Raw genomic sequence first — 25,637 nt, 5'->3', positions numbered from 1 at the left:
TGGAAATGACAGGAACAAACTTTTTCAAAAATGTAATCTCGATACAGTGCACCCAAACCAATGTTTGCACTTCCTTTTTGATTTTAGAGATGAAAAAAAGTTGTCTTGTTTCAAGCACGTGTGGATAACGCCTGATTTATCAAGTGCTCCTGAGTGGGAGGGCCTCCCTCTTATGTTCTTTGCTTGCTATAACACTGGTAAAGAAATGTCTAAGTAAAGTGTTGTAGTGTTTTTCACTGGGAAGAACTGGTAAATCGCAGTTAAATCCTGTAGAATCCTAGAATCCTGTATTTGATTTAGTGGAAGTGGAATAGTTCCTCAGCCTTTTTTTTTTGTATTCACCCAACAGCGTCAGGGAAAGGCTCCAGCAACTTCGTGACCTCAAAAGGAATGGCTTATGTTTAGAAGATGGATATCCTTTTAAAAATGAGTTCCAATCTGCAGTAGATTTCAAGAAATTCTGAGGGGTTAAGGCCAAGAAGAATCTGGATGAGTTCAATAAAACAGGTACTATCCAATTTTCCTTCAATCAAGCTTTAATATTCACCAATAGTTAGTGATATCATAGACCACCCGGTGTCTTTTAACTTTATTCCCGTTTTCAATATGTTTGTTTTTTACTTCTCTGAACTTTTAAATATGTACATATGCGTGCTGTTTATGTGCATGCATGCATTCCCTGTTCTTTGCTGGCCCTTTTGCTCCCTGACCTCATTCCACTTTCTTTTGCGGCTCTTTCCTTTTATTCATTTCTTTGTGCAGTGAGATGCAGAAAGGGGGGTGAGGGGAAGGAGAGGGACCTTTTGTTAGCTTTCAGGTGGTTTCACATGAAAAGCCAGAGTACACACCTAGGTTGCCGCCACGGGCTATCTGCAGCGTCTCCCTTGCTTCCGCTGAGTATACCTGAACTAGCCTTCAATTGCCTCTAAAAGCCCAGGTACACACAAATCAGACAAAGGCAGAGTGAGTGCACGCAGTTATAGAAATGTACAAACAGGTTGTTTTTTTGCAGAAGGGACAGTTATTTTCTTTATGAGGAATTATGGGGTGTGGGTTGTGATGGACGGGTGCTGCTTGATGACTTTCTCTGTTCTCTCCTTGAATGGACTCCTATTGGCCCAAAAGAGCTCAGGTAGCCTTGTGTGCGCTTGGATTTGCGTGTGTGTGTTTTGCCCCAAAGTAGACCACGGTGAGTGCTCTCAACTTAGTGTCAGGTGTCAGGTAGCTACTTGTCTTTGTGTCTTCAAGGCTGAGGTTGCTTGGATAGTGTTTACAGTTCAGGAAGCACAACGAAGAGGGGGAGGATGGAGCAGGAGTGTGGAGGGCTCACCGGCTTTGATCTGAAGCTGTTGGTTTGATTGCATGTTTGAGCGGGAAAGTGAGTGTGAGAAAGAGTGATATTGAGTTATAATGTGAGGGTATCAATGCTTTTACAAATGTTTGCACAAGTGCAACTGAGTGTTTGTGCTTGCTTAGTGTACTGTATGCTTAGGCCTTTCACTACTTTCAAAGCTGGTGCTTCCGTTCAGGCGTCTTCGGCAGAATTTGACTTGACATTTTTGGCTATATTTTAGAGGATTGATAACACCCTTGGGACCTGTTTAGGCATGATAATGAGACAACCCTCAAGTCACCTGAAAACAAGAAGACCACTTTAGACATGTTAAGTTGGTCCAGATCTGAACTGTTCTCACAACTGCAAACGTTAAAAGATATTCAATTTTTTCACCAAACAGACTGGCGACCTGTCCAGGGCATCCCCTGCCTTCGCCCATAAGTGGCTGGGATAGGCTCCGGCAGCCCCGTGACCCCAAAAAGGAAAAAAAAAAAAATGGTGGGTGCCATCATCCAAAGATTAGGCCATATGTACTGCTCACTGATCACCTGTAATTCACACTGATGACAGGGTTAAACGAGACCTAAATGCATATTTCAGCAGCATAGTGGTACTGTGGCTTGCACAAACTCTAGACTGAACTCAGCTGGTTTGCAGAGGCAGCAAGTTTTCTACTTTCTGGCTTTTGTAAAAATCAAAATTTAGAAATTTTTAAATTTGAGGGATCCTGTGTTTGTTTGTCTGTTTATTACTTTCCCATTACTGAAGCTACTAGTCCACAGTTTTCTTTTTCATAATTATCTTCATCCTGTCCCCTCATCACATCAGGTCATAGGAGTCTGGCTTTTTGCTAACTTTTCTATTCAGAGATTTTCCTCTCCACTCATCTTTATCTTGCTCATTATGTGGATTATTCATTGACATATTTTATTGGTCACTAACTTTAGGTGTTCAATGAGGATAATCTGTTATTTTTGCTTCATGTTTATGTTTTTATTTTTTATTTGTTTAGTGCTGTGAGACAACCTTGGTTGTGTACCTGCTCTTTATTAAAAAACCTGATCAGTACTGAAAAAATAAACTTGACACAAGAGACACCAGTTTTTAAAATGAAGACAGTTAAACCGCAGCAATGGTGTAAAAGAGGATATTTATGTTGGACTATGGAACTGATGTGTCTGGAAAGTAATAAAATCATTCCTAACAGGTAAACATAAACAAACAAATATTGTCAATCTCTCGGTTTACGTTGCAGAACCAAGAGTATTTAAGCCTTGTCAGAGATTACACAATCTTTGTCCTGGGACTTTATTGGTCAATACCATTATCCTTCACTTTGACATGACAAAATTTCTCCATTGAAATGGAAACTGGATAAACAGTTCAGCTCAATTTTGATTTAGTCACCAGCAAGTTCAAATCAATTAATTAGTAAAATGCAGAAAAGACATGCATAGGCTACATCACATGGAACATTCCTGAGCTTCTGGCCCAGTCTTCTCTGATTCAGTGCTCAAAGTCCCATCTTTACAAACAACACAATGTTATACCCTAGCAATTTATTGAACTTTAACCCACCAATTAGTGATAGATTAAACAGAGAATATTTTACATCACGTCAAAATTAGATAAATGAAACAGAGCGTCCCTTACGCAGGCAGTTTAACAGACGTTTTACTTTGAAAATGTGAAATGTTCATTGACTTTCATTCAGTTGATTTCCAGCAGATCTATTACACTTATACTGACAGTCTGTATTCTCAGCAGTCTGTCAGTCTGAAAGAGGACTTCTTGTTAATGTCAAAAGTAGAACCTGTACTTGTTAAGTCAATTTACTGGTGTTATTAAAGTTAGAGTGATCTTTTTTGTTCTGACAGGCGACCCAGTCTTCCAGATGGTACCAATTGTTCACTTCAGTCATGCTCCAAATGGGGACCAAGTCTACCAAGAGTACTTGAACTTTTCTAACCCTTTTCTCATCCAATTCATCCTTTGACGTTTTGATTGTAAAGAAACAAAGAGTACAAGTAATGCTAATGTGTTTTTTATTGAAAGAAAATGTTACTTTCAGATTTATAGACCAGTTGTGATGAATTTTAGGTGAGCGGCCAGTGACTCTGTATCCTTTAACTAAGAGTTTACATACTGTATGACTACATCATATGTTCATCACTTAAAATTCAATTATAATGTGAAATGCAAGTAGATAGACACATTTTTCGATGTATTTTTCTTTTGAAAGTGTGCACTGTATTTTTGAGATTGGATATTTGCAGTGCGCTCATTCAAACCTTGTTTCTTTGTGGCTGAATGAATGTACACTGGCATATGTACATGCAGGAATGTCTGAATGAATGGATTGATGGTTGGTTGGTTGGTTGGTTGGTTGGTTGGTTGGTTGGTTGGATGGATGAATAGACTTGTTTAGATGTTTTCTTGCATTTTCTTAAGAATGCAAGCTGCTTGAAATGACCTTAATTATGAACTGTCTCTTTACAGATGAGCTAAAGGAAGAACTAAAGTGCAAACACAAGAAACCAAAAAGGGAAAATGACTTCCAGGAGAGTAGGCACGCACGATTTATAGAGAACACTGTGTGCCAGTTAGGGTTTCCCTGAGGCTAGAGACTTAAAGTGCATTTAAAAAGATGAGTGAGAATAAGTGCCAGGAGGGGAGAGGTAGTGGTAGTACAAAGGTTTTCAGGTGTACGGACCACATAGTTCACGAGCTGCCTGGAAAAAAAACATCCCTATTGCTTGATGGCAAAATACAAAATCACGCAAAATTGACTTTACAGCCCTTTAATGAGTTACTGACAAAAATGTATTGAATAAATGAAACAATTTATACAGTTTTTTAAGCAACAATAGCCAAAGCAATAACAAAAACTGACTACAAAGACGGATAATGGAGAGGAAGAAGGGAGAGTTTGACAGATGGGAGCAAGAGAGAGACATTGTGGTGAACAGCTCTGAAAGAGTTTTTGTGGGGCTGCAACAAAGGCCCCTCAGAAAACACAGTGGCACAGGAATGTTAATTAATTAATGAGAAACTATTCAGGCTACAGAGGATTGTGGAAAAAGAAAGACATAGAGGAAAAAAGACAGAGAAGCAGACAGACAGGCCAGAGGGTACACTAACCTCAAACAGGGTGCAAAGACTTTCATCTGTACAGCTTTATATTTTCAATAGCACATTGTTGTGTTCATTCTAGGCCCAGCAAGCATGAATGGTGCCTTTTGAGGCGAGTCTGTATGTCACAAATGTAAACGCTGCATCTTTGTGTTTGGCTTTATGTGAGTACACTTGAATGCAAGCAAGATTACCGCTTCATTTGCTGAGCCTTAAGATTTACTTCATTCATACCAGCATTGGTAATCAAACAAAAGCTTAAAAAATGATGAAAACAAAACAATTCTGCAGGAAAAAGGATTTTATTCAAGTCTAAAAAAATAATGGTAGACCTAAGGGATAGAACAACTGTTTTAAATGACAGATCACTTTAAAAAAAAATGTTGTCTAATTTATGAAAACGAGGGAATGCATAATAGGACTGTTGTGCAACAAGCTGTACTTTTAGGTGAACAACACATGATGCTGTTGTGCAACAAATAAAGCCGAACTTTCTTGTCAAGCATTCTGTCTCCATCTCTCTAATCTCTCTGACTCACACAAATCAGCACTTTTTCTTATTTCGTTACAATGTAAGCCTTTAAAAGGCAATAAAAAAAAAAAAACTTTTTTTTTTTACTTTCTTTGTTTTTTTATCCACAAAATTCAAGATTGTGTCTTACAGATGAGGCAATTTGGACTGTTACTATCATTTAATGTTCTGCATCTTACTATCAGCTACATTTTAAACATAAAAAAGCACTGTTATAGTCACACTGGATTAGCAATGATGTAAATCATATTTACTCTACCAAAGACCCACTCCCATTAGAATTGTGTTCTTGGTGTGCCTGATATATTTTTGTGGCATTATTGTCATGATGGAGGACATATTTAAAGAAAATCAACATTAGAGTTGCATTTCTGAGTTTTTTTTTCATTTAAATAGTGAATTGGGAGCAGACAAAAAAAATGCAGTTGGAAAAACCTTGTATGTGTGACATAGAACCCACAGCTTCAAGCCACAAGCTCCCTGCTCCGCTCCATTCTGATACATCCTTTTGCAGACAAGTAAATCCATATGCGTCTTCATTTTCCTCATCTGAGCCGACATTTGGCCAAAAACTGTAAGGCTGGATAGCTCCAATATTGCTCACCATTTTTGTTGCATCAGTGATGTCAGTTTGGGGGCGTGAGGACCTGTAAGCTAACAGGAGACCAGGTAAAAAAAGGAATGATGAGAAAATGGGGGCAGGGCTTACTCGATGTCAACAATCCTGCCAATAACGCAGAGTTAAATTTCTGATGAATTTCTGCCGTTCTGCAGAAACTATGTCCAAGAAAAACTATAGTTTTTTTAATATTTTCTTTATTTTGGATGCAAACGGCATATTTATAATTAAAAGACCACTGGGATTGCATTTAAAATGTATCAAAAGATGATCGTGGGGGACTTTAACAGCCAAGTGTTGACGAATCCGCTTTTTGTCCCAGATCAATAACTTATTGTAATTCTGCTCTGTCTTGCTTGTCTTGTTAAACTTAAAAATGTTGTCATCTTTTCACTGTACCTCCTACATTTTACTGTAAGGGTGAAAATTCCAAATAATAAATAGTTTCATTTAACGTTTGGTAAGCTAATTTTACACTAATGTAACTTTTTGCAGCCTCTTTTTAAATGAAACAAAAAAAAAATAACTTAAAGAAGTTGCTAATAAAAAAATTTTTAAGGACTTTTTTTTCAGTTTCCTTCCATTTATCATCTTTATCTGTATGTTCCAACTGCACCTCAACTGTCTTTCCAGTTTACATGTTTAAGATAAAACAGCAAAAACCAACCAACTTTATTTCTACATAAAAATAGGTTGATAATAATTTTAAAATATAATAGTCAATAGTCAAATATTTCTCTACAGAATCATCCTCCTCTCAAAATAGACCCGAGTGTGTGTAAAGTGTAAATAACGTTTCCCCTAGTCACTCTAAACCTACTTTATCTTTATCTAAAAACATCTATGAGTTTGAGTTTCTGCATGTGTTATCTGCATTCCTGTTAAGGAAACCTGAGAAGGTGATGAATTTGATTCTTCTGCAACGAGGGCTCCAGAGGCGTTGGAATATTATTTTTTCAGTCACCTCTGAACTGTCACCAGTCACATAATCTGACCCTCTGTGTTTCTTTCGCTCCCCTTAAACCTCCCTGTGGCCTTCATCTTCATCCTTCACAGCCTCGCTTTAACTCTGCCCTCATTCAGCTTTGTTACTATTTCAATTTAAAAGATTCCTTGAGGAGCAATACTTTCTCCTCATTGCTGTATTGTATCACCATCACCTTTTTCTATTCTTTTTCCGCCCATTTCTCATACTAATTGCCCACCCAATTTCCTCAAACTTCTTCACCAAGTAATACAGGGAGGGGGGTGTGTGTGGGTAGCGTGAGGGAGAAAAAAGAGAGGGAATAGTTTAAGAATTGTGGGCCCCTCCCACTTTCCGGAGATGCTCCAGCCCATCCCTAAATTGCAGACCAATGAGGACAGCTCATTCGCAACTCATGCACTCCTTCTGCAATAGGTAAGGAGAGAGAGACAGAGAGAGCAAGAGATATATGAAAAGAGACAAACAGAGGAGGGGGAAAGCTTTAAATGTGTCTGTGGAAGAGAGGCAGTGCATAGAACAGGCCAGATTGCAAGATTAAACAAGACGTTTGAGCAAAGTGGAAGCCCATGAGAATAAACTAGAGCCTGAAGGATATGCAGATGAGCACAGATGAAGAGGTGGACCTTGTGACAGGATAGTTTTACGGTGCGGATAACCTACAAGAGGGAATTCAGGCAGTAAAACAAGAGAAAAACTTTGGGAAGGCTCAGTGTTCATCAAAGCTGCCTCGTAAAACATCTCAGAGGACAGACAGGAAATCTTGAGGCGCAGGTGGACAGACAGTCATGCTGCTCAGGCTTCTGCTTCTGTGGGCTGCTGGAGGACTTTGGGGGCCCAGCGCCGTATGGGGGTACGGAAAGATTCAGGACGGAGAGGGACCAGAGGCGCCTTCATGCCCATTTCACTGCCACTGCGAAGAAGATGGCATCTTCCTCACGGTGGACTGCTCTGAGATCGGACTGTCATCTGTACCAAGCAATCTCAGTCCTTTCACAACATACCTGTGAGTAACAGATGCAGTCGTTTAGGACTTTCTGATGAGTTAGATCATGTCCCATTTTATCAAAAGCAGGTCTTTTTTCCCCCCTATGACACATAGCAAATCCTCCATCCCCAAACCTTCTCATTTGTCCTGACTGCATGCTATTTCAATTAAAAATGTTGACTGAAAAATGAAACATTGCTGCCGAGCAGTGGCCGCTCCTTTATCATTCTGTGAAAGCAGAGCTGAAAGCCGTGGTCAGTTTGACGTGTGACCAGAAATCACTGGCATGGCCCACATATAGATAAAAATGGATGGGGTCCAGTGGGAACATGTGTATGTGAGACATTGAGAAAGAGCATGTGCTGGCCACTGTGGTGGAATAACTGGACCACTTTCAGTGTCAGGTTTCCATCACCAACTGGAGACTGAGAGCGCCAGTGCACTTGCGAATGACATGGCTTTTACGTTCATGTATGGATGTGTGGGAGTGCAAGCTTTAGTCGAGTATGGATTTCTGTTTGAGGACCTAGTGTTAATAAACACACTTAATTACATGGGACTAGTTTTAGCCTGTAGATCTTTTAGAGGTTGTTGGGAAAGTTGACCAAGGTTCTTACCTCACCAAGATAAAAATGCTTTGCTGGGATTTATTCAGCTAATGTGTTTCTCCAAGTACAATTAGAAAATCTAAAGAACCAAAAAAAAACAAACAAAAAATAAAATTCTGCTGTATAAAGAGGGAGTCAGGAAAAAAATTAGAAAAAGGTTATGATCTGTGTCTTACATCCTGTGGCTCAAAGCCAGACCTTTCAAATTGCATCACTATGTAAGCCCTCAGAGGACAGATTACTGACATTCTACGATAACCGAGATTGAAGTTAGGGAAGTCAAATCCAGGAAACAGGGTGTGATGGAGCAGCGCTCACCAGGGGTTCTGCAAGTATTATGTCAGAGGGTTCGATTTCAGAAAGATCAACAGTTTATGTAGCAACCGGCTTTATTAGTGACGCATGAAAGAACTCCTCTTGAACGATCCCTGACTCTTTTGGTGTTTGGGGAGCCTGCGACAGCCAGATTTCCCCATGTTTCATGTGTTTGCAGTGTTTGAAAAGTTAAAACACGTGTACTGTTTATGGTTATGAAATATGTTCTGTAACTCCGTCCAGGAATCTGCTACCTATGGGAGCATCTGGCTTTTGGCTTAACAAAGGGGCACAGCTCAATCAGCACAGGCACACACCCAAACAAGGCTGAATCTTTTAGAGGAGAACGTGCTGAGCATCTGAGTCTTCCTCGGAAATAAAAACTTTGATGACCTGATGACTCCCTCTGGGAAAATGTACATTTCTGCACACAAACACACATCATTCCCGGCGAGCACAAGCTTAATTGTTCATTTCCCCTCGTTACCTAACAGTGGAACTGACCAATTAGTGAGTTTGAGGACAGATTTAGAATTAGATAAATAAACCCAGCGACCAACTGCACACGCCCACACAAACAGACTGACACACAGATTTCCTTCGTACAATAGACAAGAATTTGGAAGAGCTGAAGAAACAGGGATGACATAAAAAGGGTTTTGTTTTCTGCACCTATAAACAAAAAAAAAATTCACATTCAAACCCTTAAATTAATGTACTTCTCTCCCCAACACGCACAGTTTTGGAGCATTAAGGCGGATCAGGATCTAAAAAGAAATCATGCTCTGCTCTGCAGGCTGCCATGGTCACAGGGAATTACTCACGAACAGTCCACTTTACAAACCACATCCTCACAAATCTGAGAAAGCACTATCCATTGAGCAATATCCACCCGTGTTGCGGGAGAGCTCCTCAAAGGGGTCTGACATTTATGATTCAGAGGTTACCTCATATTCAATTGATGATATTAATGCAAAAACAAAACAAAAAAATGTGTCTGAGAATGTTTCAATTTCAATGCTGTAGTTGAATTTAGTTCCAATATGCAAAGGAATTTAACTACTGCAAGGCAAAGGTGCTAAGAATGACCAGGAGCAGAGCTGATAGAGATTTATGACAATAATTGTTTCCGTGGGCAAGGCTTCAAATGAGCTGTCATGTGAGACGCTTTGGAACCTTCTCTTTGATTTCAGATTAGGAAGCAAAGACAGCACCTCAGGCTGTGTCTATATGACTGGCTGGATGTGTGTAAAGGCACAGAAGAAGAAATACAGTTGAAGGAAATAGAGATCTGTGCTTGCCATTCGTGATGTAGGAGATGGATTACACAAAATCAGTTGTTTACTAAGAGAATTTGAAAACTATAAAATAAAATATCTTCTAAATCATAGTGTCATGATTGTGTGTCTGGACCGCTGTGTTAGAAGCTCACACTTGCGATGCATGTGCATGAAGAAAGGAGCATGGATGTGGGACTTGGGTTGAGCGGCGTTTAGGTGATGCTTTTGGTAGCGGTGAGTGCGGTGAACTTCTAACAATGTTTTGGCCTTGGCCAGGAAACCACAGCTAGAGCATTACCAGACAGAGGAAAACCGAAGGGAGCAGGAGCATGTGTGCGTTTGTATGTGTGTGAAGACCACCCACACTGCAGCGCGGGTTTTAAAAAACTTCTTTTTTTTTTTTTTTTTAGTCAGTGAAGGTGAAGTAAGCATATTAGAATCATGGGGAGATGGAATATTTAAAAAGGAAACAGAGAAACCGAATGTGCATTGAAGGAACATGAAGACAGTTTAGGCAATGTTGCACACACACAAACACACACAGTACATGCAATCGCAGGGGACAACATCCTGTCTTGGCATGGTGGCCGTGACAGTAACAGTCGTGTGCGTGTCATTTAGCTATTATGCTGCTGGAATGATTCCTATCAGGAGTGACCGGGGGTCACACTGTAAACATCATGTCTCAGAGACAGGGAGAGAAATGAGACAAATTGTATTTAAAAGAGAAGGAAGGGCATCGGAAATAGGAAAAAAAAAGTTACCAATATGAGAAAAATGAAGAAGAAAAAAAAGCAGTGAGACTTCTTGAATGTGTGCATAATAACAGTTGAGGGTCCGCCATAGAGCAGCTATCATCTACAGCATCAATGTCCTGGCTCCAGACGTCTCTGGTCGCCCCTCGCCTTAATTACACTCCTGTCTCTTGTTCTCTCTGTTTACCCTGCCATACCTGTTCTCCTTTCTTCACCTGTTTCCTGTTGTCTCGTATAGGCTGAATAGGAATTTACGTATGTGTGTGTGTCCTTTTATAGCAGGTGTGGAAAATGGATACACAAGTATGAATATAATATGAATATAATATTTTATTTGTTCAGAGTTTAACCCCCAAAAAACAACCTGAACGCGTACAGCTCAGGGTGGTGGAATGACTAAAGTAAAGGGTGTGTACCAGAATGCAATGGTGTAAATGTTTTGCAAGTGTGTGTGTGAGCTGGGGGAGGAGCAGCTTTGGCTGCGAGCCAAGCAAATATCGGAGAATTGCACTTCTGATTATACAGACGCCCAAAGCGGTGTCATGGACCGTCATGGTTTATCTGTTCCGCTAAAAAAGTTTTAGAGAAAAAAAGAGCTGAGTATAAAGGCCTTCTTCTTGTTTCATGTCTTCTGCTGTTCATCCGGTCCTTTGTTCTTCTTCTGCATATTTTACGTACACACCTAAAGTGTTCTCAGAGTTTGAATTCGTCATTCAACCCCCACCCCCCCAAAAAAAAAAAAAAAAGACAAAAAAGCCCAACAGTGAATACTAGCAGAAAAAGAATTTCCGCTTGCTACAAAAGAAATATTTGTGCCAGAGGGGTGTTGGAGGAAAGGAATAGGCAGTGTGCATCAGATACTACACTGGTCTGTGGTTTCCTGAGAGCAAACTGGGAGGCTTTTAAATTCCGCTCAGGGGACACAGACAGCAGGTAAGCAGGTACAGGACAACAATGAGAACAATGACGTTTCCCTTGGGAGAGGCAGGCAGTGAAGACACAGAGGCCATAGTGTGCTCTTCCGCTCCATATCCTGTCCTTTAGAAAAAGGAAGAAAGCAATCCTGACATGAGATCTTGAAGGGACCAAGGGTGGAGGAGCAAGAGATCATTAAAGAAAGTGCTCGCAGTCCCTCCGTGTATTAAAATCAACCCCGTTTGTTATCAGACTGAATATGTGATTCCCTGTCTGATGGCGTTGAGATGCTCGTATTAGGAGAGGGTTAGGAATGTGCTCCTTGGGATAGGTGGCTGTGGGGTAAACGGCTGCTTCTGACTGAGAATTCAGATGGCCTGCATGGCCCGGATTCCAGTTCGTCCTTTCCGACCCTGTGAATCCATGGGAATGTTTGTTTGCATGTGTGTGTCTGTGTGTGTGTGCCTGTATGTGCATGAGTCTGTGCAAATGTAATAGCTTTCTCATTTTACTACAGAGAAGGCATTGTCCTATGCTAGGAGGGCCATAGTCAACCTCCCTTACTGTCCCAGTGTAAGATCATGCAAAAAGACTGATTTGAACATACATTCTATGATTTGATATAGATGACACTAGTGGCCTAAAATGAAAGTAAAGCCCTGAAATTTAAAAAAAGCAAATGCAACAAAAAAAAAACTATTTTGACCCAAAACATAAAGTGCAAATCCAATTTGACATCCTAATGAAAACAAAAATAATGGTCCACACAGTGAGGCACGAAGGAGAACTCTTTGCCAGCGCTGACAGCAATGTGTGTAAGACATAGTTTTCAGAGTCCCACCCAACATCCCAGCATAAGTCTGTCTCTTTCTGTCTGCCTGTCTGTGTGATCACTGGCCAGACCTGCTGAGTAAAGTGGCTCATGCAGGGCTGGCAGCGTGCAGGTGATGACTAGTAGGGTGTAATGATACTTAATGCCCTTTCCAACAGTGCGCTCACTTAGTCCCATCTAAATAAGAGTCTGAGATGCACATTAGGTAACATGTTGACTGTGCGTGTTCACATTCACATGTCAGGATGGATAATGTGTCCAAACAGCTCGCAGAGCTCACCTCAGCAGAATGTGACCTAGCTCATGGTACAGACATGCATGAATGTGTGCACACACTAACGTTTGACCTGATCTGAGGAAAAATATTGATTTAAGGGGAAAATGCAACATCAGGCCCTTTCAGACCAGTACAGTACAAATTATGCGGAACAAATGAGCAAAAAAAGCAGAAAAGGTTTTGACTTCCACATAATTTGCTGTTTCACTGCACGGCAAACCAAACTGCCCAAAAATGTCCCACAGTTACAGCTGCTGCTAATTTTGGGGCATCTCAAAACGATAGTGCACAGAAAAACACATCAAACCCAAAAAACCTCTGCAGTTTTCTAGTCATCATGTCTGAAACACCTCTCTGCTCAATGTTTGCTGACAAAACACTTCAAAATGTCAGTAAAGGTTCTTAGTTATCTAGGTGATGTCTTGAAGTTGAGCCATGACATCTAGACTTAAGATCTTATTTCTTGAAAAGTTGTACCACTCACCCAACTGACAACTCTTCTTTATTAATTAACTAAAAATGTCGTGCTCATGCCACATTGCTCTCACCATTGGATTCAGTTAAATTCAACTGCATTTATATAGCCCAATAGTCGTCTCAATGGGCTTCATACCGGTAACTTTATAAGAAGTTGAACTAATCTTCGATAGATAATTGCTAAACTAAACAGACTAAGATAAACTGGGTATCCCTGCCCTTAGACTCTCCTTCTCAGAAAGGAAAAACTAATAAAAACTGATTCTGAGAAGAAAAAAAAAAAGACACCTCAGGGATGATCTGTTGGATGGTCTGACCATGCTGATTAGGTAACTCGCAAAAGCCTACGATGTGCAAAGTTAATGATCAATACTGCCATGATGATGTGACTTGTAATACATGAAGAAATAGGAAAACAAAAACAACTAAAACATCATTTCTATTTCCCCGCAACAGTTTTATTTATAAAAGCATAATTTATACAGCAGGATTTCTCAATGGGTGACAGGTAAGGACTTGTATGTCGATGAAACAGACCAAAGAACTATCGACTACCTTTCTGGTAGTACTGGCCAAAACTAATATGGACAACAATTAAGAACAATGTAGGTAGTGTGTGCTTGGGCTTTAAAAAAAAAAAAAACACTGTAATTTGTGATATGCACATTGCACAAGCTGATAAAGCGATGTTGATAAAACAGCCCTGATTTATTTGCATAGTGGACTGAAAACTTAGTCAATGACATCTTGAAGTTCAATTGTGTAAGTTAGAACAGAGGTGTTTTTTTTTAACCTGGTTGATTCATTGTTTTAAGAGTGAAGAACCATCTCTTGATAATTACATCTCAACTGTGGATGGAAACGGAAATACAACTGAAATAAACATTTGGGTTAAAAAACACTCTGACATCTTGATGAAATTTAAAATAAATGTGTGCTTTAAGTCCTCTCTCAGTGCCAAAACTTTTGTAGAGAATTCTTCTTAACTGATTTTTTTTTCAAAACTGGACATCACAGGTGAAATTTCCATTTGTTGTAAAAGAGGAAAAGAGGGACTTTTACTGCTGCGGGGTCTCTCCAACTGCAGCCAGACTTACTCACATCTCTATTACATGTCTGAGAAGGAATAAAAGAGGAAATCTGGACTTTTTACATGGATGGCAAGAGGCCAAGCTAAATCTCTTTAAACCAACAGCAGTCACATGCCTTCTTTGGTATGGAGTAAGATTTCGTTGAGCGCTGATCTAAGTCCAGTTCTAGATGTTATCCGCAAGTGCTATTAAATATTTGGGGCACATGAGATGATCATAGATTTGTGGGTGTAAACGCAGATAGCCAGCGATGGATTTAGCCAGGGTTCCTGTTAAATCCGGTACCCTCTTCTTTCTGCCACCCAACCAAATAAAGTCATGCAAAAAACTTCCCACTGATACAGTTTAGTTTTATTGTTCATGCTGAGAATCTGCTTCAAATAATCATTAACTTTTATGGTTATAGGGATAGAGAGTTGATATTTGTAATATTTTGGGATATCTTGATGGGATTGGCTAGCTTTATCCTTTAAATGATTTAATCTAAAGGCTTTTATTAAAAAAAAAAACAAGCCCAGACAAAAAAATCATGCCAGAGCAATAGATTAGTGCTCAGGATCATGAATGCCTTTCTGCCTGCAGAGCTCCGGCCCGCTCACAACAGCTGCCTGTCAGTCCTGTCCACATGTTAGAGGCAGTTGCATGTTGTGTAGCATCGACTGTTCCAACACTTCCTGTTCCATTACTGAAGTGCTTGACCTTTCACCCCCCCCACCCCCCCTTGACCGTGTGCTGTGTGGGAGTACGAAGAGCGGACGTGGAGTGTGTTTGTGCACGTGTGGATGTGCGTGTGCAGTATACCAGGGTATGAATAAGTCCCAAAGGGCACAAGCATGTTTCCCATGACATGGCCTCAGACTAAACAGGCACTCTCTCTACACCCAGACATCCGCCTGCCATTCTCCTCCAAACCGCAGCAAGTACAGAAGAGCGCAAAACAAGGAGGGATCTTCTTTTTCTCTCCCATTCACCCTTCCCCTCTCTGTTTCCTTGCACTTTTGTGGTCGAGTTCTCCCTATGGCCTTCCTTGTCCAGGTGAAAGACTCATCCTCATCATCTTTTTTTGCTCATTGCACCCCATGAATAAGAGACAGAGAGAATGAAAGAGGTAAAGATAAAGAAGGAGTGCCTTTGGACACAAAGGGCAGCGTACCCCTCCCAGGAAGTCTGGGAGAGAGGGAAAAGAAAAAAAAAACATCTTCACAGGAAGGAGGAGGGAGGACAGCATTGTACCTTCCTTCCTGATTCTTTGTGCGTTTGCGTGTGTGTGTTTGCGCGTGTGTGTCATGTGTGACTAGGAGTGAAATCGAATGCCAGAGCAGTCAGTCTATTCCCATAGAAAAAAAAAAGCAAACACATTGAGACCTCACCCTCACTTTTAGTGCACACATGCTGCTCTTTCATGCAAATACACTAAATGCACACAAGCATTTAGCCCCTCTTAAAAGCACAGACTACCAGGTTCATTGTGTGGAATAAAACATCCTCTTTGATCGTGCCTCAACAGTTTCAAAGAGCTAAGCAGAGAGGCTCAGACTTAATCCATCTGAAGACGTAACTGTCATGGTTATACTAAAACAGAGCCAAGGTGCGGCTCAAGTGCCCCCCATTGCTGAACCCCTTCCCTCTGGGCAAGGCTCTACTGATTTTCACTGTAGACTTATTACTCTAATGTTCTTCACACATAAACCAGCTTCAAACGCCTGAGCTTATTGCCATTATTGGCTCTTTGGTTAACGTCTCCACCTGAGGAATGGACAAAAAGCCTAGAAAAGAGCCAAGAAGTGCAAGAGAGAAAATGAAGTCAGAAGGAGTCTTAAGGGTATGGCGTCTCTGAGTTCAAGCCCCACTTTGATCATCTTTTGGTCCATTTTAACAGTGGTCTTGTAACCCTTGTGCTATCTTAGATGACCCCACCCTTGCATTGACGTGTTCTCCCTACCATGACAAAGGTGGATAAAGGTGGAAAGATTTCATGTAATCCATGGACACCAGTAAAGATCACAAATCATTGAAGAAAAAAGGTTCAGCGCACTGTCTAGTGGGTCTAGATGACCCAACTCCCACTGTTAAAGTAGCTAGGATAGTACAAATTAATCATGATGAAACCTGTCATTTTCTAGGACAATGATTCTGCAGTGCAGCAGTAATTCATCAGAAATTCACCTCTGAGTTGTTTGCATGTTGGTATGGAAGCTACCCCAAGCTAACATTACCTGTGCAACAAAAATGGCAAGCAATTTTGGAGCTATTCAGCCGTACAGTTCATAAATTGGAAATGTAATTTTGAGCTCATTTTTATATATATGTATATCTTCCATCATGAGAAAAATGCTACAGATGCAAATTTAAAACACCAAGAACACAATTTTCATTGGAGTGGGTATTTAAATTTCATAGAATAATGACAAATCTACTCTTGCAGACAGGATGCATCTTAGACAGGTAGACAGCAGGTTCTGGTACAGTCCTATACTAAGTTTGCATGAAACTGTTTTTGCAGTCTTTTAGGCATAATCCAAAACTTTAGTTTTCACAAATTTGTGACAGTATGGCATGGTCTTTGCAACATTTATCAGCATGCAGGCATAGCAGATAAACAGGATTTGCATATGCTTCATATTGTGTTGGTGAATTAACCCTTTTGGAACAAAGAGTTTCCTCATCAAGGGGAAAAAAACCTGCAAGAAAGCAAAATGTTCAATACCAATAAATTATCATCACTTCATATAAATAGTGCAGTTATTTAAGAGAGGTGTAATCCATTACTTTGAGCATGCAATGATGCTGTATGCAAAAATGAGCTTCAAAAGAGGGCCATATTATAGTAAATGATAAAAATTGTTTGTTCAGTTACCATAACTGTGTGATTATGTGACGACTAAGAGAAATGAAGAAGTCTATCAACACTATTTTTCTTTTTGATCAAACGTCTTTGATGTCATGTCGATAAAAATTACAATCAATTCTGAACCCAACATCTAAATTCATCTATTTTAGATTATTGAAGCACTTTTGAAAAGAAAAGTAACTGGCGCCAGACACAATTCACCAAAATACCTGCTAGGAGTCATTACTAATGCAAGGAAGTTCCATTTTAATCTTTCTAAAATGGTCTAGATTGCAAAAAAAAAAAAAAAAGGAAATTAGGTTTAGAGCCTCATTAAAAAATACTTTTTTTTGTCTTGATTTTTTTTAAATAAAAACCTGGAATAATTTCTTATTTCATTTGAATTCTATTTGACCACAAAACTGGTAACAAACAAGGACAATACAGAGCCTTTAAGTTTGTCCAAACGTTTGTCCTCTGCTTTTCAAATTAAAAGCCAGGCGACTGTCATATCAAGCTAACAGCAGTGGTTATAGAGGTTAAAAAGTGGTTTATAGTAACTTCTGTAAATCTCAAGGAATTATAAACTGACTGGTGAACTTTCATGGCTCCACTGGTCACCAGAATGTAATACATGTGAAATCATGTGGTTTGATACACCAGCAGCTTTTGGAAAAGGGTATGTTTTTATATTGAGTCAGTTTATTTCCCTAAATTAAAACCATCTTTCTTCAGCTTGCTTTTGCTCATCTTATCTGATTGACACATTTCAGCGCTACAGCGCTAATGCTAAAAACAGACACCTGACGGCCGATGCTATCTGTGCTATAGGCTGCGGGTGTTTTCTTTCATCAGGGTGGTCTTTCATCCACCCAAAAAAAAACAACGAGCGTCTGGAGTGTGCATGGCTGTTTGTGGCGCTAGCGTGGGTGTGTGCACCTCTGAACAGAAAACACGGTTGTTTTTTTGCATGTGGCGAACTGTTTAGCTTTGCTAAATCACCAGCTCTTGTGAAAAAGGCTTCCAGTTTGAAACTGGCTACAATGGAGCTAGGGGCACATTCACACCCACACACACGCACTGCCTTTGATCACAGAGGCGATAGCATACTTCAGTAGTTCTACTGAAGGAGAAAAGGAAATATGATAAATCACAGTATTGTAACGACAGGACTGTGTAACCTCATGCTTCAATTGAAATTTTAAACAGAGATGCAAAGAGAGAGAATGAGTGGATGAGATTGAGTGGAGCGAGGGGCTGACTGAAAGGGCCGGAGCTGATGAATGGAAATGTACCTCTGCTTCATGCTTCTGTTCTTTTCTTAAGACTAGCTCCTTTCCATGGGTTGGTCCATCCATCACAGCACAGCACAAAGCAATCAAATACCTTCGGTGCTTTCTTTCTACTTTTGCCAAACCTTCCTCTCTTACACTCCCGTACTTACAAACGCACACACTTTGGAGAGGAATGACTAAATCTATCAAAGCAGATTGTATACCTGCAAATCACGAAACAACGGTGGAGTAGGAATGGAAAATCGTCAATTTCTTCTTCTTTCCTCTGAAACTGGCGTAAACTTCTCTCATACGTGCACAAAAAAGTAAAATTCTTCTCCAGGGAAAGAGAAATCTATCTTGTAGACTTTGTTATTCCTACAAAATCTATGAGAGGGGATAAAAGGAGCAATTAAGGGGTACATTTGTGAGTATGTTTGTTGCTGCTTTGAACAATGTTGAAAGTGTATTTCTTTTGTCATTCAGTAGCAGAAGGAGATCTAAGTGGATGCGGTGGTCTGTGTTTGTCCGCTGTTGAAAGATTTGTTGTCTTACAATCAATAACGGGGCTGATTTCCTAATACTGTGATGTCCGAGACACTTTTCTTGCTCTCACATAAAAATGAACAGGAGAAGCAACATGTGCTTCCATTCTCACACCAGCGGTCTGCTCCTATGCTCATTCAGAGCCCGTGCATGATGCAGTAAAAGGGCCACTGGCGACGATGCCCACCACATCTGCAGGCTTACTGGGAAACAATAGAAGTGTGAAAACGAACGACAGACATCTAACCACTCACACCACAGTCACCACAGTCACCTATAAATGGAAAGAACCCACACACCTAACACATTCTCATACAGACACACTGGAGACACCCATAAAGTGAAAGCCCAGTTCTAATTGTAAAACTCCCAATTCTCTGCAAAGCCTGAATAATTTTTGAGCACTCCCTTTTTTCATTTCTTTTGCGGCTGTTTATTTACGCTGAAAATATCTGCACGTCACTGCGCCAGCCGACACAATGCACATGTGGTAGTCATCAATCATAATTATCATGGTTTAAAAAAGCCACAGCTGTTATTTGATTTTAAAAACAAGCCGTGGTGCGGTGCCTTCCAACGATACGTCAAGCTGTCAGCGGAGGCCTTGGCCTGCGCAGCAGAAATGTCTCTCTTTAGCTTCCTTCTGAGTTCGTTGGAGTGCACAGAGCTGCATTCGGCCTTTCCCAGTGACTCGCCAGCGTGTCTTTATTTTCAAACATTTGTTTTTACTCTCCCCAGTGCTGTGTGCTTACTCTGTCTGAGTGACTCTGCCATTCTAAACTTCACACAAACTTTGTATATGGCGCCTTTAATCAAGAGCAGATAATGGAGTGCTGCCTCCATCTGTGGGCGCATCCACAGAAGCTGGCTATGCATGACAGCCTAAGCCCTTCTTTGATCATTCCATCTCTAAAATATCTTTTTTCCAATCAGAATTTTAGCACATGGATGATAAAGAAAGTTTGACGTGTCTATCAAGCCAGGCATATTTTTATAAAATTGTTCATGATGTCACTCTTGCTTTGAGTTCTTTCTACATTAAGGCCAATTTGTTAAGGTCAATTCTGTTTTCATCCTTAGTTGTTATTGAATAAAATCCTTAATGTTTTAGCCAAACATCCTTAATGTACATTTGATTTCTAAACTTTAACATGTTTATGAATTATTATTTGCATTTTGAACTATGATCCATTTGCTTCAAAGAAAAAAATGTGTGAAAACGTCTGAAACGCAAAGTTGATGCTTCTCGATGTTTTGCTTTAAAGCATTTATCTTTGTGCAGAGATATGAGTACTAAAATGCACTCATTTATAAATGTGAGATAAATGCAGTTGTGTTGTTACCAGACTGGGCCATTTTATATTTTCAATAACATAGTTTGCTATGTTATAACATAACATAAGGGCAACTACCAAAATTGGATCTGTAGGTTTGTAGCAAGAGATTTTTGATATATAATTTTCTATTGACTTGTTAGAATTTTACTTGTTTGTCTTAAACTTTATTTTAAAAAATGTGAAAACATTGTGAGTGATGTTTACAATTTTTTCTTTTTCTTTAAAAAAAGAGCATATCAGATTTTTTATCAAAATGACATTTATTTTTTTTAGGCATATATTTAGTCATTGGGCTATTCTCAAATTCATTGGTAAGCCTCTTTTTTTCTCATGACCCTCAGTTAGATCACAGAAATGCTTATTCATTACCGATTCCATTTAGGTATTCAATATTTTTGAAGAATGAGAATTAATTGTTATAGATTTTAATACTTAACAAATAGGCTTTTCTGTGTAACTTCTTCCCATCTGCTTGCTCTTTACCTAACTATGTTTAAACATTTATTCCTATCTGAAACAGTTGTAGCTTTAAAAATGTATTGCTTTTATATCATCCACTTAACAGTTTCATGGCGTGCAAAAGCAATGTTTGGAAAGTTCAACTTTGTTTAAAAAATGCCTAAGTTAAGTTACAGCACTGTTCATTCACATTTCCCGTCTCCTGCATGTTCTATGCAGGTTTTTCCTATTCTTAAGAAAATAGAATCAAGCATGTTGACTGAAATAAACATATGTGAATACAACTAATAATGTCATTAAATCATTTAAGATGTCAACGCCAAGGTAACGCTAGTCTTTTGCAGACTGTCATTAGATCCCATTGTTTCTCTCAGCGCGCATCAAACACAACCTTGAAAAACTCCTTTGATCTTTTGCTCGGCAATTGACCCAACAGGATTTCAAACCAGGAAATTCCCATGCTAGAAAACTAGCAAACCATTATCATTCTTTCATGAAAAATTATTAATTGGATGCAGATCTGTTGAAAAGCCCCATGATTATCTGACCTACAAAATGTCATATTGATGAGAAACATTGGTTGGAGCCTGAATCCCATCGCCTGATGTTAACTGTTATCTTTGACAGGATACCAAGCTCTCGGTGTACCAAACTTGTCTCATCTGCTAATTATGACAAACAGATTTTTAAACTAAAGTATCACCAAGCAGCATTTTTTTTCATTTTCCACATACTTGAGGACAGATCCATCCAGCCTCCGCTGTCAGCCCGGCTGACTCGACAAACAAACAGAGAGTGTGTCAAAACTCCCAATAGCGAAGAGCTTCTGAGAGCACAGTTTACACTTGCTAACCCGGTGGTCTGGCTTTATGAGCAATGGTTAGTGTCTTACACACAAGCATAAACACATGCTTATATGAGCTTCTCTGCTAAAGAATCATGCAAAACCCAGAGGACTGGGAAAGTAAAGGAGGTGTCATGTCACACATTCTTGCTTTCACTGTGTTTAAAAAAAAAGAAAGACCTTACATGACTAAGGCCATTAGGTGAGATATGTTTTTCACTGGAGGCTGACACAGGAGTTGCCTTACAGTTTTTAAAAACGTTGCTCTAGGTTAGCATGAGCATGAATGCATCGGAACATCCTCTCCCAACGCAGTCGCAGCAACCATTCCCCTGCAACACACACTAATGGTGGGGTGTGTGTTTGTCAGGGAGGCAAAGAAATACAGTGTTTCTGTATTTTGGAAGGGAGCTAAGGAAGAAGAAAGGAGACTTTTGAGAAACTGAAGACAGGAAAAAAGGCTGCAAAAGGGAAGGAGAAAGAGACAGATATGAGGGGGAGGCTGAAGGGTCAGATGTGAGAGAAAGTAAAGTGAGACATCTGGAAAAGAGAAAGAGTCACTGGGATGAGAAGGAAATTACAGCTGCCCAACAATGATTCATTGGGGAAAATTCTCTTCTGCATCTCCGCCCTTTCATCCTTCAACCTCTCCGCCTAACCTTCTAACCTCTGCCTGTCCAATGTGCTGCTCTTGATGATTGATTGCACGGGGAAAAACACACTCCAACCATTTGTTATTTCACACCCTCAGTGCCTTCAAAGAAAAACAACAAAACTATACACTGATTGACTTTTTCTTTTTTTCATAAAGCTTTCTGTTTTGTATCTCCAGGGACCTGAGTATGAACAACATCAGTGAGATCCAGCCCAGAGCTTTTCACCACCTGCACCTGTTATCAGAGCTGTGAGTACAAAATCACTCAAGCCACACTTAAAGTTCACAAACCCCCAATGTCACAAGTCGCACATGATGAGGATTGCTCATTTCCTGACCTGCTGCTACGTGCAGACCTCAGTGACAGGATCTGGCCTGCCTCTGATCTCCCCCACAAAGAAACCGCCTGCAGAAATATGCTAGCAGATCCTGGAATGGCTGTAGAACAGAAAGAGGCAGAACCTGATAGTCAGAGAGAGGGAATATATGGCCCTCTAAGTATTCACAGAGTGGGTTATGTGCTCGGCAGTCAAACTGTATCTTACTCCCCCACCACTTGACTGCATTTCAGCTGGACAACTTAGCTGAAGCAGTACACACGTAGACGCAAAACCTTCGCCAAATCAGATGCACCCAGTGCAAAAACTGCAGCAAAGCCAATGTGATACATGAGCACTATCTGCAAGTCAGTCTTTTTTGTTTTGTTTCGTCTTAAGCCTTTGAGGAAGGCTCTCAAAGCTTAAACCAATCATTTATCAGGCTGATGTGAAAGAATTTTGATTGGCATATATTGATAAATTGTTCAATTGTTTTAAAGTTAAATTTAAGACATTGTAGGATTTTGTTTTTTGGGTTTTCAAGTAGTTTCGCTGATATTTCTTATTAGTATAGAACTTTAAAGACCCACTCCAATAAAAATCATGATTATGGTCTTTTTAACATGTTCTTGTTGCATTTTTCTTATGATGGAGGACACATGAAGAAATCTAAGCTCAAAATAGCATTTCGGGGTATTTCTTTCTTTCTTTCTATCTATTAAAATTGTGGTGAATCGGGAGCAGATGAAAAACAATCAGAAGGCAACAAGCCCTGGTCTATCCTGAAACATTCACCTGTAGACAAATTAACCCATAAATATCTTTTCTCATCTGAGCTGGTATCTGGCTCAAAACTGTACAGCTGGATTACTCCAATGTTGCTCACAATTTCTGTTGCACCACTAATGTTAGGTTGGGGTGTGAGGGGCTGTAGGCTAGCAGGAGAGAGTGTCAACAAAGGATCATGGGAAATGAGGGAAGGCTTAATCTGCACCTAAACATCCGCTCACAACTCTGATGAACTCTTGCCACTCTGCAGAAACTATGTCCTAGAAAAACAAAAGTTTTTTTATTTTTATTTTTTAGTTTAAAACGACGATTTAGTTTAAAACGACGATAATCATAATTAAAAGTCCACTGGGAACAATTTTACAATAGATCAAAAGATGATTGGAGTGGGGATTTAACAGCTTAGAAATGCTGGAGTCAGTTTTAGCCAAACGTTCTACTATTGGAACAAGCTTCAATATAAACACAGTTTTTCCAGGACTGCTGCAAATACAGAGCAAACTGATTATAATCGTAATTTTATTTGACATTCAAAATGAAATAAAGATGAAATTACAGAATTTGACCCTGGCTTTGATTTGTCTACTGTGCATTAAGTTAATACAATTTGCTTCACAAAGAATAAAGTGCAAAATTTCGTCTTCATTGGTGAAAAGTAGACTACTTAGCAAATGTGCAGAAACTTTTAGAAAGCATTCTTCATCAGCTTTGCTGGTATTTGATCTGACCATTCAGCAGAATTCACTTAAGTCTCCGTTTGACAAAAGCAGCCCACAACTTTATCCTGAGGGTGCGATTCTGTGGATGTCAGTCTTCACATGATTATTTTTCCTTCAGATCCCACAGAGTGTGTGTCTGCATTGGATGTTTGAACAGTCTGCTGTTTTCCTTGCTAATTCTTGCGGCTGCAGCCTGTGAGGCATGAGCTACTTATGATGAAAGTAAAGAGGTTAGATGGATAACCATTCAGTTCATTTTAGGTCAGGGTGCAGCTGTGTTACGACAGCAGAGCAAAACGGAGCAATGAAACTTTTTGACACCTTAAGATCTGAATTTTAGATTCACAACTTTGATTTATGGCAGAGCTGAACTTTTACTTTTGTAAAAACAAGAATGCTCTAGCAATTCGACTGGTGTAATAATGAGAAACAGGTATGGCAGGGTGATCCTGAGCACAGACGCTGACATTTCATCTGCTGGTTGAAATGGGAGATAAAGCTGCACCTGCAGTGTTTGTCCAGTGTTTTACAGCCTCATTGATCTGCATCACTGTGAAGTTCTGGCACTTCATGGAGACGTTTTAAATCCTTTGTACCTCCTCCAAGAAGCATTTTTCTGCCCTGAAGCCAGATTTTGTTGCCTGTTGATCATTGATCATGATGCTCCGAGGCATGGAAAAGTGCGTTTCTGAAATCCACTTCTGTCTAGAGGGTTCAGAGAGATGGAGCACAACAGACTAAGGTAAACAGATCACAATTATAACAACTTATAGTGCTTAGAAAAACAAACCAAGGCTCCGCGCACAAACACAGACTGTTTGAGAGAGACAGCTTTTGATGTGGGACTACCCCATCGGTTGGTAGCGCAAGGAGACACAAGGGCCAGGCATGTTGTGACTGGCAGAGTGATAAATTGTTTGATGTTGAGCTGTACTTCACTGCCTACCCTCCCTCAGCCTGCCTCTCTCCCTTTTCAGTACATTTCTGCAGCTCCCCATATTCATTTTACTGCAGGCAATCGTCACTGCCTTTGATATTTTGTTTCTCTCTTTGGCTCCCGCCACATTCTTACAGACCAAAACAAATCTGCTCCTGCCAAGATCTTTGATCGCATTTTGCAGAAGTGAAGAAAGAAAATCTTTAGTGTCCTGCAGAAGCACGGCTCTGGAGCACAGGCTTCTGTGCAGCTTATCTCTCTCTGTTTGCTTCTCACCTTCTGAAATGACAAAAAGTAAAGAGAGATATTCCTTCCAAGCTTCCAGTAAGGTAATTAAGTCTATTCAGAGGCAAAAAAAGCATTCAGGACACAGCTGCCTTTGATGCTCTGCTGCACTGACACTGATCACAAGAAGTATAATCAGTCCTCCCTCCAGCTCTCTCTTTGCCTCTAATTTCTTGTTTTTTAATCTTATTCTATTGATCTGAAATTCCGCCTATTAAGCCATCATTTAACACTTTGATCAGTGAGTTGCCCTTTTCATTCAAAATGCACAGATCTGCAGGATGATGATGAGAGGCGGCTGAGAGGTAGACATCATGTCTGTGGTTAATGAGAGGGCAGTAGTGCCCGCATTCAGGTACAGACTCTCAGACTTGTTACTTGCCTACCTGACATTTAAAAGACGGCTCTTCTTCTTTTCGGGTGTTTCGTATCAAAGATGCGCCCATTTGTGGTCTGGCTGCAACTTTGCTTAGATGGTAGAGGATGGTTGCAATGAAACTGAGATA

General features: G+C 40.0%; 1 protein-coding gene across 1 annotated transcript in view; it reads left to right on the top strand.

The window, feature by feature from the left end:
- Nucleotides 1-7,389: 7,389 nt before the first annotated feature.
- lgr6 (leucine-rich repeat containing G protein-coupled receptor 6) overlaps nt 7,390-25,637 on the top strand; it is a 34,762-nt gene continuing 16,514 nt past the window's right edge. The window contains exons 1-2 of the mRNA NM_001278833.1: nt 7,390-7,607; nt 22,262-22,333. Of these exons, the coding sequence (NP_001265762.1) occupies nt 7,390-7,607; nt 22,262-22,333 (290 nt within the window). The remainder of the gene's footprint in view (nt 7,608-22,261; nt 22,334-25,637) is intronic.

Source organism: Oryzias latipes, chromosome 7, assembly GCF_053564925.1.
Source record: "Oryzias latipes strain Hd-rR chromosome 7, Olatipes_Hd-rR_3.1".
NCBI classification, from domain to species: Eukaryota; Metazoa; Chordata; class Actinopteri; order Beloniformes; family Adrianichthyidae; genus Oryzias; species Oryzias latipes.
This window is presented reverse-complemented; position numbering and strand designations above follow the sequence as displayed.